This window comes from Plectropomus leopardus, chromosome 20, assembly GCF_026936395.1.
Source record: "Plectropomus leopardus strain MGB_pleo_1.0 chromosome 20, ASM2693639v1, whole genome shotgun sequence".
In the NCBI taxonomy this organism is placed as follows: domain Eukaryota; kingdom Metazoa; phylum Chordata; class Actinopteri; order Perciformes; family Serranidae; genus Plectropomus; species Plectropomus leopardus.
In genome coordinates, this window is record NC_142195.1 from 3184395 (window position 1) to 3198185 (window position 13791).

Sequence of the window (13791 nt, forward strand, 5' to 3'; positions counted from 1 at the left end):
CTTGCCAATTTCTTCTGTGTTGCGTGCGTGGTTGTCAACAGAATTAGACAGTGAAAATATTCTGGTAATTTTTACTCAAAGATCAGACTTTGGCTTGGAATGACCCCTCTCAAGGTCATTGCACTGCATGTGATGTAACTTTCCAGAGCTGCTAAAATAAAGTTATTGCTTGGGACAATTCATTACTCATTAGATACTGATAGGGACTACCAGACTGTACATTATTGCGGCCAGGGGAGTGATGAGAGAAAATTACACAGCAGAGGGGATATTATACTGTCAGGTATAAAGGAGAATGTTTCCTTCCTGACAGCAGACCCTGAGGCATCTGTTTGAGTGAAACTTGTCCTAAAATCTAGCGTTGCCATATCAAAATATGAAAATTAAATCCTAAACTTAAAAAAAAAAAAAAAAAAGTTATACCTTCATTGAACCCCTTTGTAAATTGGCAAAAATTAATGATCTGGTGAACAGAATGTATATTCTGCATTATAAAGGTCCAGTGTATTGGATCTGTTCAATCATTACGCCTCCAAAAAAGATGACATGAAGAAATGACCCCAGACACCTTGTTGTTGATTTGCCATTCATGTTAATGAAGCAACAGTCAATATTGAAAACGCAAGCATTTTGATCTGGTTTTAAAACAAGCACAACTGATACAAGCTGAAATCACTACATATCTCTTAACCAATCAGATCACATCATGTACATATAAACTAAATAGACTGAAAGTAAAGATTTGAACTCTGTTTTAACAGGAGTCATCTATAGCCATCTGACTTACTTTTGTTAGATCAAACATACAAACAGTGCAAATGCTTTAATTTCCTGCAACTGACAAATGAAAGATTATGTCGATGACAGCGTCCTGGTTCCACGCTTTGACTAAACACCACATCCTTCCACAAAGGAGCTAATGTCATGGTTTTTGCAGTTATTTTTCCAGGCCACCCTGAAACCAGACAGAAAGACATCACCCATCTCTTCATGTGCAGATTCGTGAAGTTAAGACATCACAATCACATGATCAGATCTTACCAGGCTTCAATGCCCTGGGGATCCCTAACGACACGTTTGGCGCATGTGATCGCCACGCTGATATCATCTGTCAGAACCTCTGCGGAAAAAAAGAAAATAAAATCTGGATGTGAATGATCATTTAAAAAATGGACATTAATATAACTGAAAGTACAACACAATGTGCTACATAATAAGTAAGTGATGAATCATCTATTATAATAACTTAAAAATAACTTTTATGCCAAGCACTTTAAAATTTGCCTCTCATTCACTCATCCACATTCTAGTATTATATTTGAATCTTCACTACAAAGAGCTCTGTGCTTTACTGTTCCTACAGTAATGCTTTTTTGGGGGGGTGGGGGGTGGCAGAGAAATTAAGACTCATAGAAAAGAGATCTCTCAGTTGTCTCTTCTCTGCCGCCCCCCTCCCTGCATTGTTAAAGTTTATGGTGTGGTGGCTCATCACTGACCACTGCAGCTGATGTGGCATCCGTTCTTTGAGCCGGGGGTTTGGCCGTCATCACACCACCAATAGCTGTTGATCTGGAAGATGCCATAGTCAGTGGATCCGCCGCGGTTGTGGTTGATGGCTGTGGTTTTGTAACGTGACTCATAGTAGCTCAGACAAACCCCTGCAGTGGAAACAACAGTTAAGACCCCTTGAAAGATCAGCGTTGAGCATTTAGACCCACAAGCGACCCTTGTCTGAAAGGTCTATCATGCATTAAATCACAGTTTTATGGGGAGTTATCTTCCTTGGTTGTAAACGGTAATTTCCTTCGGTCTCAACTGGGGGCCTGGAAATGGTTCAAAGAAAGGCTAGCTGTTTCATGCTGGGCCCAAGAGTGAGGCAACAATCATCTTCTCTTACTCTCACCAAACATATTTCCCAAAATGATTACCTTTTTCTTTAACTCACTGAGTGCCATTGACGTTTATATACGTCATTCAAAAGCCAACGCTTGAGTGCCATTGACGTATATATATATCAAAGTGTGTTTTCGGCTGGCACAAGGGGACACTTTCACACTCCCTGTGTGTAATTTTGGGGCTGCTGGGATTCGTAGATGTACTACAAAAGACAGTAGATCAAAACATGAAGTGGAGTAGCCGGGATCAGAGAGCAGAGTGATCTGTACAGAGGTGATTTGAAACTATAGCAACAAAGCTACACCAAGTCAATATCGGTATAAAATGCCCCCCAAAAAACAGAGAGGGTCAAGTGGCCACCAGCAAACACTGGAAGAAACTCTCATGCCCCCCATGCTCTTGACTGATCTGGCTTTTCTCAACGCAGAGGAGCAGCAGCTCTACTCCGAGCTCCTCCCAGATGACCGAGCTTCTCACCCTATCTCTAAGGGAGAGCCCAGCCACTCTACGGAGGAGGCTCATTTCGGCCGCTTACACCCGCGATCTTGTTCTTTCGGTCACTTTGCATATTCATTTTACAATTTTGTACAAATTTGTACAAAACATTCTGTGGGTCTTGAAAGATGACTCATAAGGACCAGAAAGCTGGCACAAGCCACTTTCCATTATATAATAGGGCTGGCACTCAATGAGTTAAGAGCTCTTTCCCTCATGGAAAATTTATATTAGATAATTAGGGATGTCAAAGCTAACGCATAAAATAACTTGTTGACAGAAATTCATTTTAATGCCACCATTTTTTTTGGCATGCAATTAATGCTCACATGTTCTGTAATAATAACCCTCAGCCCACCAAGTAGTTTGGGAAATCAGAAAGCGATGCAGCAGCAACGTTGTGGATGGCAGCAGAAACATACCTCCTGGCACAGAAATGGATAAAGAAAATGGTCTACTGAATGGAAAGTTCTGCTATAAAACCCGGCCAGCTGATGCACAAGGCCCTCCCCCTTGCCACAGGCAGACAACAGTGGATAGTTTGCAGCTGACCTGTCCTTTAGGGCATTGAACATAAAGTCAGCAAACTTACCACTGATGCAACATGACTGCAGTAGCCAGGCAGCTCCTGTTCATGTATATGCCCTGCGTCGCACACAGCCTCCAACTAGCCATCACAGTTTCTCTACAGAAATATGCTGATGTTTCTCTTTCAGCATATTTTTGAGCATGCAGTACCTTTTAGGTTATTCTGGAGTAACTGTCATTGTTCTGGATTGTTGCAATATACGTACATCCATTTGCACAAAGCAAGCATATTTGTACACTCCCATATTGATAAGAATACTAAAAACATTTAGAACGGATAAAAAATAATCAGTTAATTTGCATTAATCGTGAGTTAACTATGGACAATCGTGTGATTGATCACGAGTAAATATTTTAATCGACTGACGGCCCTGGAGTTAATATTAACATGCAACAATAGTAAAAGGTAGTGAATAGGCTGGTGTGGTGCATAGTATCTGCAGACGGACAGGCTCATACTCACAGTCGGCCAGGCTGGTGCCGTAGTAGCCATGCATTCCATGAGCCTTCAGCACTCTGGCCAATTCACAGCGCTCATACTCTTTGGCGCTGGCCAAAGCCACCAAGAGCAGAAACGCTAGACTCCTCATGATGAACGTTTCCACAGCTGCTGCTAAATGTCCTTTGATAGTTGAGAAGATCAGCTGAAACCACTGTGGCTGCTTAATTTAACACAAACTTCTTGTTTTCCTTGATGTTTTGTTTGAATTTTGTCCAACTTCAACAAATCTGTTAAAAGAAGTGAAATGTCACTTTTTACTCAGTTTGAATCAATGTTTTTAGGTTTGAGCTTTGAGCAGGTGTTTGTTTTCAGGCAGTGTGTTATCAGTGTGATAAGAAAGACCAATGTGAAGGACAAGGACAAGGTGAAGTCCAGGCAATTTGCACAAATTTCTCTCTAAATGAAAATTAAGCAATGGTGTGGCTGTGAATCAGTGTCCAAACTGACTTAAAAAAAAAGCTGTACATGGCCAATCCAGGTTTGGACCCAAAAGTTTGTTTAGAGCCTAGCATTAGCTTTTTACTTCTGGGTATCGCATTTAGGCTTCAAACACCAGGTTGGTGTTGATTTGTGACAATTATTTTGCTGAACAAAACCTGTAAGTATCATAAATGTTTGTTTACCCCAGAGCTTATTTTCTGCAATGATCAGAAATCCAATGGAAAAATCCCATAGGCTTTGTGACGACAGAACGCTAATTTCAGCATCGACCTACAGAAAAACATTGATCTGTACCCTTCTGGCAGGGACTGATGATGTAGTGAGGTGATTAGCCTCTAAAAAAGAAGTGCAAACACCAGTGACTCCAAAGTTTGAATGCTGTCTGTTCATATTTGGCCTGCTAACATTATAAATGCCATGCCATTGTTCCGATGGCTCCATCTCTCCAATAAATGAGCCACTGGACGGAAAGCCTGTTTCTCAGACAGCCCATTATACCACAAACAAACACCCCTTGCCCCAAAGTCCTGTTTCTTCAAAGGTGCACACACCTGTTGAGTTTTGCCTTTTTTGCTTTGCTATATTTATTTGAGAATCTGAGAATCTAATTGCCTTTGGTACTTTTTATTTCCTGGACTGGTTACACACAGAGTCACACAGAGTTTATAGCTTCTTTCTTGGAATAATAAAGCAACCGTCCTCAGAAATCCTGCAATCCGACAGTGCTGTCTGTTTGAGGTTTGGTCCATTACTTTTGTCCAGACAGAAATATCTAATTATTGGGTTAAATTGGTGGAACTCTGTGCAGACATTCACAGTTTTAATATATTCTAGTGAGTGATCCCTTATCTTTCATAGGGCCATCATTACATGTATCGAATACTTTGGTTTATGGCCAAATATCTACAAAATTTATGACGATCCCAACAGCCTCAGCTGCACTTTATGTTAACTTTTGGTTCTATAAGCATTCTGAGAATGGTACAATGCAACCACTGAATGTTTTCGTAACATTTTCAGTGGCGGGTTTACTTTATGTTCCTAGAATCTTCTCTTTAAAGTTTAGGCCACATTCTCTATACATTTTTTTTTAATGTTTCATTTTATTGTTAATATATCACAATACATTACATTACATTAGGGTGAAATGTTTTCCTCAAAACGTTATTGCAACTTGTAATTAACGTTAGGAAATGTGGGAACTCTTCCTGCTAGCTGGGTATTTGCCAATGCTTACTAACATGCCTCAGCACTGCAGGTTAATTTTCATAGAAATGATGAGAAACCAATGGCTGCCGGGCCAAAAACAGATGTTTACAGGATTTACAGTACATGGGTTAAAGCATGGACAAAACACTAATATGATCCTTTAAACTTGTTTTGACAGATTGTTAGGGTAAGTCATATCACCGCAGTGATTGAGACTGAGACAAAAGTGAAGGCTTCCCTGTTTCATAATGTTTGTTCAGACTGGCCGACAGTCAAAACAAACAACATACTGATAAAAAGAGACATTTCTCGTAAACTCTGCAGAACAGGAAACTGATTCTGTTTTGACCTCAACTCTTCTCAGATGTCTCTTCACGTTGCCAATCAGTACTATGGCATTGAAAATCTGAAAATCTCCCCTCAGGCTCACATTGGAAAAAATATAGTTGATCTCCTGAGAGCTGAAATGGTCATGGTAACTGTACTGATTTGTATTTGTGGAGAGAAGTTGGGAGTTTCCCATTCCTTTGAATACAGAGAGTTTATTAGGCCAGCATCCAGTGGGCATTAGAGGAACTGCAGATTTGTGGGGACCAGTTTTGAACCTCAAAAGTTAAAAATATTTTGTAAAAAATTGTTGCCATTTTTTGACAAAGAGGAGTATAGAATTTGAAATTGTAAAAATGTTTGAATTTGAGAAAATGTCTTTGGAATGTGAGGACATCTACTGCACATCTGACCTTTGTGGTTTTTTTTTTTTTTTACCTTTTCCCCCGCTCACTTATTAAAAGCTTTTTTAGGGCGTTTTTCTTATCCGCTGTGAGGGTCCAAGGATGGAGAGATGTTGTATGCCATAAAGCCCTCTAAAGCAATTATTATTATTTTATTTTTTTTAATTTTTAATGAGTGAGGACTTCTTTTAAAATGACATTTTGACAAATGAGCATGTTTTTGAAAGGCAGGACCTTTATTAAAAGCAAGGTGATCTTTAGAAATTGAAATTTTTTTGGTAAGTGAAGACTGGTACATTTTCAAAAAAGGAGTTTTTTTTAAAATGAGGATGTGATGGCATTTTATAAAATGTGATGACGTGTTTTTTGCTGATGAAAGTATTTTTTAAATTAAATGAATTTTTAGAAAATGAAGAATTGACCTTCACCCTTACATGGCTTTTCTAGTCATTTTTGACCACTCAAAGCACCTTCACACTATGAATCACATTTCCGTATTCACACACACATACACTAGTGGCCAAGACTGCCTAAGTTGGAAGTGAGGTCATTTTTTTTAAACATTTTTTTGGATGAGCATAATGTGGAGGAATAGACATTTCAGAATTTAGATTTAGAAGTTTGCTCCAAAAAGTAAAAAAAAAACAAAAAACTTGTCTTTACCAATCAACCTTAGACTGAAGACTGAATTTATTATTTTGTTATTTGGGACTTGCACTGCTAATGACACCAACACTTTATACAAAAGTTAGAAAAGCAGAGGAGCTGTCTGTCACCGCCGCTTCCATTCTGAGACATTTTATCATAGGGAGCTGTAATCACACTCATAATGGAGTTCCTGAACTCCATTTACTGCACTAACTTTCTCTATTTTCTCACTGCGCTGTGTTTTCAGTCTCTCCTCCCTCTCTGTCTCATCTCAAACCTGAAACACTGGCGCAGAGCGCAATTAATCAGCGAAGGCAGTCGGATCAATTAAGCTGCACACTGAGTGGGGAGACTAGAATGGATCCATCTGAGGGAAGAGAGGGAGCCTGAGGAGATGTTGAAAACTGTGTAAACAATGATGCAGCTTGGAGATACAGCTGTACATTTCTAAACAGCTGTTGTTGATTTTTTACTTGCCTCTGTTATTTAATTCATCTCATCTTCTTAAGTTTCCTGTATAAATATAGCAACTCAGGTCAGTTTGAGATCCTTTGTTCAGATAAGTAAAAACCCTTTGGTAAATGGATGGATTTGTACTTGTATAGCCCTTTTTTAGTCTTTTGACCACTCAACATGCTTTCACACTACTTGTCACATTCACCCATTCACACACACATTCATACATTGCTGACCAAGGCTACCGTGCAAGGTGTTATCTGCTACACTATTTTCAAACGCACTCATTTTTGGTTTCAGTATCTTGCTCTTGCTTACTTTGATAGGCAGACTAGAAGAACAAGGGATTGAACTCCTGATCTTCCAATTAGTGGATGACCAGCTCCACATCCTGAGCCACTGGCCTGTTCTTATTCTGAAGTCATCAATACTGCAGCTTTTGCAGTGCTTTCAATGTTAGATTGGGATGCCAAAAGCCACCTTTCGTGTGCACATGATGCATGGACAGGCGGCATCAGATGAGAATGCAGCCGGACGGAACCTGTCACGTCCACGTAATATGCCACTGCATTGTGTCTGGCTGAAACACTGCTGGTATTGATGTAAAATAAGGAGCATGAAGGTCCCTATGGGGTGGTTGGAAGGGGCCATGGATGGATCCAACAAATCCCGAACTTTCATGATGAGTCCGATGTTTACTTTGTTTACTTCCTGTCGGAGTGTGATGTTTTTTCTACACCTAACCATCTGTGCCAGCATGTACATTTGTTGATGTCGCAGTGTTGGTTGCCATGTGCTTTTGTTGCCTAATCATAACCACATGCAGCGTAATTCCACCATGTGATTTTGTTGACATCACAGTAGCTGCATCCTGGAACATGAAGAGCAGATGCAAATGCTGTTTTTATGTACTGTTATGACATAACTTAGATAATTTTGTCCCATGTTAAACCAATAGTCAGTTTTGTTTTTTATTGTAATGCTATGTCAGTTGTGTACCTATGCGTTGTGTAAAACCATAATTCACCACTGTTTTGACATAACGTTAAGTAATTTATGTACAGTCCATGTGCACTGATGTTACATTTAATTACAAGTATGATTTTTTTGGTAAACCGAAGTAAGTAGTTTTGTTGCCTAAACATGACTGCTATTGTTTTACAACAATACACGTATTATAGTGAGTTTCAGCTGTTTGGCACATAGCTATGCTCATGGTTGTCATATAATATATATAACAATATAATAATGCTATTTCTAAGACAGTCCCCTCAAATGCACAAAGAGGATGTTGACCAACACATTCTCATTGCAACTGGTCAAATGTTGCAGCTTTGTCTGTAGATTTCCATGTCTACATATTATGAGTAAGACATCCTTCTGTCTGTTCATTATGCTCCAATATGCCACTACCGCAATGTCATCAATGCACATGGTGGAATGATGTGGCACCTGGTTGTGTTTAGGCAACACAAGCACAAGCAATAAAGTCATGGAAAGTTCGGTTTAGGGCTAGGAGACACATGGTAAGGTGTAGAAAAAAACAAACTTCCGAATAGGAAGCATACACTGGACTCAAAGTCCAGGTTTGTGGGAACCATCCACCTCCACTCCTGCCAGCCTTATATGTGCCCTTGCACTCCTTATATTATATTACGTCATCACCCGCAGCACAACAATCTGACGCCGTTCATGTAAACATGAAAGGTTTTGTTCGTCCACATTCTCAAGTCATGCCACCCATGCACAAATCAGACTGATACAGCAGGTGTCTTCTAGCCATCCATGACCGGTTTTATCTGGTGGCGTTCTCACGAAGGGTGCCTTTTGGCGTTGCACACATATCGCTGTAAGGCTGAGACAACAAAATGTTGAATTGTATTCTAAATGACAGCTGTTCATTTCCCTTTCCTCACAACTTAAGCAAATCATTATTTCAAACAGGACGATGATGCAGTAACAAAATTGTTATTTAACTCAAACCACAATTTTTTCTTAAATTCTTTTAGTTATTTTTGTGCCTAACCCTTACCAACATTAACTGTACTGCAGCTCTGTGAAAGTAGAAACTAGTTTTATTTTCCAGCAGTAACAGTTTTGAAAGGTACAGACACTTTTTTTGTACTGCTGATAGGAGCTTCAGACCAGGAAAAGCCTGTGTGCCTTTCGAAAAGGAAGTTACAAACAACAATATTTTTATGGTTTGAAAAGTCTAAGCGGATCTAGTGGATGGATGCAGGGGGCTGGGGAAGTGAGAGTTTGGCTGAATAAAGGGACAGAGAGGCAGAATGGGCAGGATCTGTGACAGTGGTTTAACCTGTTATAGAATATATAAAACATTTTAAATTGTATTTTAAATATTTTTTCGTTACAGTAATTGCACATGGAAACTACAGTACAATTATGGTTATTAAAACCGTGGTTATGGCAACAACTTTTGTTGTCCACACCTTCACTTTCTACCTCACTATACAGAGGACATACCCCTGCTCTGTCAGTGCTTTTTGAGTACAAGCATAACACCAAATGCCACCTTTAGCATCCAACCAGAATGTGACTGGATGGCATCAGGTGAGAATGTGTTTGGACAGAAATGTTGGTATTGTTATGACACGCTGGTGGACGGTCGGAGGGCACCAAGTGCGTTCCCATGTCACATATTAAAAGAGGCTCAGGTATTGTTACTGTTGTGCAAGTGAAGACAACCTAAAATAAATTGTTTATTAATATTGATGGATTGTGGTATTCTGCAATTCAGTCCATGCGTTCATCAAACTTCATGTCGTGCCCAAGTTTAGACCCATGTCATACAGTGAAGCTTGCACTAAACTGATAAGATTGCTAAAATCTCAGAGTCTGTAGGAGGCTTAATGGTCTCTAGCACCTAGGATTCCACATCTAGACCTATTTAGGAGATTAACCGCTAACCACCACAGGAAGGGGGTCTTACCTTAAGATACGGAGGAGGACCAAGCCTGGTCAGCCAGTGAGAAAGACCCAGAAAGAAAAATGACTCTTCTCGTTAAACAAGTTGTGATCTTTTTCATTTAAAACAAAGTCAGCTAAAAATTCTGAAGCCCAGTACAGCAAACGCCCAAAAAGATTAAAAAACACCCTGAAGAGTGGCTACAACTGTGAAAACCCCTGAAAGAAGTCCAGAGCTTTGAGTCTGTCCACCCTTATATTTGTTCTGTACTGGGACTTCCCGATTTGATGAGTAGGTGGTTTCATTTTCACTTGGTGAAAGTCTCACTTGCTCAGACAGAAACAGAAATATAGGTTTCAAATATTTATGACAACTTCAAAAAACAATGCAGAAAAGATGATTATAGAGGATACAGAAAAGGGCATTTAAGAGTGGGTACATGAGATTATACACTATATATGGAGTATAAAGAAAAATACTTGTGTGGCCACAAAAGGAATGATTTGATTAAATGTATACCTGTAAAAATGAACGTTTACATGAGATTATAGGTGAGCAGCATAGTACATCAATTTAAGTTCACATAAGAATCAAGATTCTAGCAGAACAATTACAAGACCGCACCCTGTCACCATGTCTGTGTTGTACATTTCCTGTTTTTGCACCTTCCCTTCACATTTCCTATGCTGCAAGTTCCCCTTTTTCTCCCTTCACTTTTCACTTAACTTTCCAGCACAGATACAAAGTTGAGGTGCAAAAGGATTCATTTTGTGTACAGTATGACAGAGTAAATCAATGTAAATTCGATACATGAGGATGAGTGCAACAAAAATGATTATATGTATGAATCAAAAGGATGTGCTAAACAGAGTGAAGGAAACAAATTAAAACTTGATTTAGCTTGGGTTAAGAGCATAGCTGATGCCCCCCACAGCTTGGGAGCATCATATTTATATGAGCACAAACCGAGGCAAAGTCATTGAATACCTCCGCTTAGACAGTGCTTTTGGCACCTTTATTGCCACTGCATAATATGGCACGGGACGGTGTCATGATATGCAAATATGCCGGGAAAGACTTGGTCGCTATATTACCATATGCCACTGGACAGCTGGATACGCTAATGAGCAGCATGACCTGAGAATGTGGCTGGATGGAACTTGTGTTTCCATGATAGGTGGCAGGAGGGGTGTAGGTTGAAACGCTACAAGTAATGACTTGATTTGAGGATCACAAGGGCGGGAGTGGTGGTGGATGTGTTCAGCCTTGGAGTGCATTGTTCGCTTTCTGTCTAAATGTGATTTTTTTTTTCTTACACCGTACCATGGGCCTCCTTCCCCTAATCCTAACCATCAGTGGCAGCATACCAATTTGTTGGGTGCCATGTGCCTTTTTTGCCTAAACATTACCATGTGCAGCATCATCCCACCATGTGCTTGTGTTGACATCACAGTAGCAGCATCCCAGAACGTAAAGACAAGATGCAGAAGGATAACTAAGGTGTAATATGTAGACGCAGAAGTCCACTGCAAAGTGGCAAAATGTGATGACTGGGGATGAGAGCATGTTTGGACATGAGGATAATATGAAATTAAAAATTGTAAAATATGAAAAAATAAAACTTCGAAATACTGACTTTATCGATTTTGTTCTCTCACACAAATTCAACAAGCAATTTTAGGAACAAGCTGAGGTGACTAGAGGATGTAAGAGCCAAAAGTTCATATACCTCTCTTTTTACCTCCTTCAATAGGAGATGGAAATTTGTGACATGTAACTGCACTGTGACTGCAGTTTGTCAGCCCTGGAGGTCAGAGGTTTTCTATGAATTCTATAAGTTGTGAAGTAGACATCATTTTTGTGGTCAATTACAAGTGTAATGTCTGCTCCATTTTTAAGGTGGTTTATTCATTAAGAAGAAATAAACTTCATAATCCTCTGAATTGTCACTGAAATATCTCCAAATCTTAGATAGAAACCACTTAATGATCATTCAGTAGATGAACTCAGTGCACCTACAATATGATTGTATCTGTTGAAATCACTGGAACAACCCTTTTTTTGTTGCTGTAATGAGACAGGGGGAACAACATATTTCAGCATCACTTCAGCTGACATTTTCACAGGGGAAAAATAGGGAAGTAGTTATTTCCAATGAGTGCTTAATGCCATGGTTACATTTGGGAGCAGTACAGATAATGTATGTGTTTTAAAGAAAGGGATGTATTTACACCTTTTCAACATCTTGCAGAATAGTGTCTCGGGTGGTTTGAGCAATCATATTTCAGTCTATCTAGAATGCATCTTGGATTAATTTCCTTGGATTTGACTCTTTGAATATTCGATAGCCATGCTTCCTGCCCAAGTTGCATGCTGGGCTCTATTTTCTCTTCTGATGAAGCTAGGCTAGAAGTCTCCCTTAATTCCAGTCTTTATACTAAGCTATTCTTAACATTACCTCCCTCTATACTGGACCCACCAACACATTCTCAACCCAACTCTTCATATGTTGCCGCTTTGCAGTGGACTTCTGCATCTACATATTAGGTATTCTTCTGCACCTGCTGTTTACATTCCAGGATGCCCATACTGTGACAACACAAGCACATGATGAGATGAGACAGCACATGACACCGGGACATCAACTAAGGCACATGCTGCCATTCATGGTTAGGATTAGGGGAAGGGGCACATGGTAAGGTGTACAAAAAAACCCCATCACATTTAGATGGGAAGTGAACACTCGACTCCCGCGTGAAAGTCCGGGTTTGTGGGCCCTCTGCCACCCACCCTATAGGCACCCTTACACTCCTTATATTACCTGCAGCATTCTGTCATGTTTCATGCATGCGTGCTGCAGGTGCTGTCCAGCCATCCTCTGGCATATAATAATAGGACTAATTTTGTCCATACATGTACATGTTGGCCAGATATGCGGAAAGGTGATATGACTTGAGAATCCGTCTGTACGGAACCTGCTCAGTTTGTATGATATGTCACAGAATAGTGTGAATGCTACTGATAATGTAATAGAAGGAGTGCAGTGAGGGTCCAAGGATAAAGGATGTATGCTGTAAAGCCCTCTGAGGCAACCCTTACCATGTGCCTCCTTTCCCCTAATCCTAACCATCTGTGCCAGCATGTGCACTGGTTGATGTTCCAGCATTGGCTGCCATGTGCTTGGGTTGCCTAAACCAAACCATGTGCATTTGTTGACATAATGGTAGCAGCATCCCTGAAACAGCAGACACAGGAGGAGAGCTGGGTGTTTGGTCATGCAAAAGAAAAAATCAGGTGACCAGGAATGTAGAAATGTGATGAAAGCTGAACTAACTAATGGTTGTTTTAAGGTTTCTTACTGCAGCAGCTGAAAGACATGCAAGAAAAAAGTCTTCAATTTCTAATTTGTTAATTTTGAGCCAACAGTCCTGCTAATCACAGATTATGAAGCAAACACTGATATTTTTTTAGACAAACAATACACCACCATCTCTGTCCATGTGTTTATTCTCACTCTTGATCAGTGGAGAGAGATTTTGTTTATGTGTGAGAGTCCCTGCTGAACGTCTGAGTCATTCTTTAAACAGACTGATTGTTCTGTCAGATGGTGTTTTAGCTTCAGCACACCTGAGAGTTGCTGGACTCACAGACCACCTGTGTCTCCAATAAAATTGACAAAGGTGTACGCTGTCAAACCTTCAAAGGACTGTTCACCCCAAGTCAAAAAACAACATTTTTCCTCTAACTTGCAGTGCTTTATATCAATCTAGATTGTTTTGGTGTGAGTTGCCGACTGTTGGAGATATCAGTAGTAGAGATGTCCGTCCTCTCACCAATATCATGGAACTAGATTGCACTCAGCTTGTGGTGAACTCAACAGCAATGTCTCTTTCCAGATA

The 13791-nt window shown here is 40.0% G+C and overlaps 1 protein-coding gene across 2 annotated transcripts; it reads right to left on the bottom strand.

Annotated features, from left to right (window-relative positions):
* Positions 1-569: 569 nt before the first annotated feature.
* Positions 570-10134, bottom strand: LOC121959723 (lysozyme C II-like). Of its 2 annotated transcripts, XM_088071002.1 has the most exons (6): positions 9917-10134; positions 3679-3708; positions 3443-3639; positions 1497-1658; positions 1042-1120; positions 570-955 (listed from the first exon to the last, which is right to left on the bottom strand). In XM_088071002.1, exons 3-6 carry the CDS (start codon positions 3567-3569, stop codon positions 889-891), a joined length of 435 nt encoding a protein of 144 aa, XP_087927128.1. In that variant the 5' UTR covers positions 3570-3639; positions 3679-3708; positions 9917-10134; the 3' UTR covers positions 570-888. The 2 variants fall into 2 exon arrangements, with proteins under 2 accessions (XP_087927128.1, XP_042365126.1); XM_042509192.2 differs by having other exon boundaries at positions 3443-3708.
* Positions 10135-13791: the final 3657 nt, after the last annotated feature.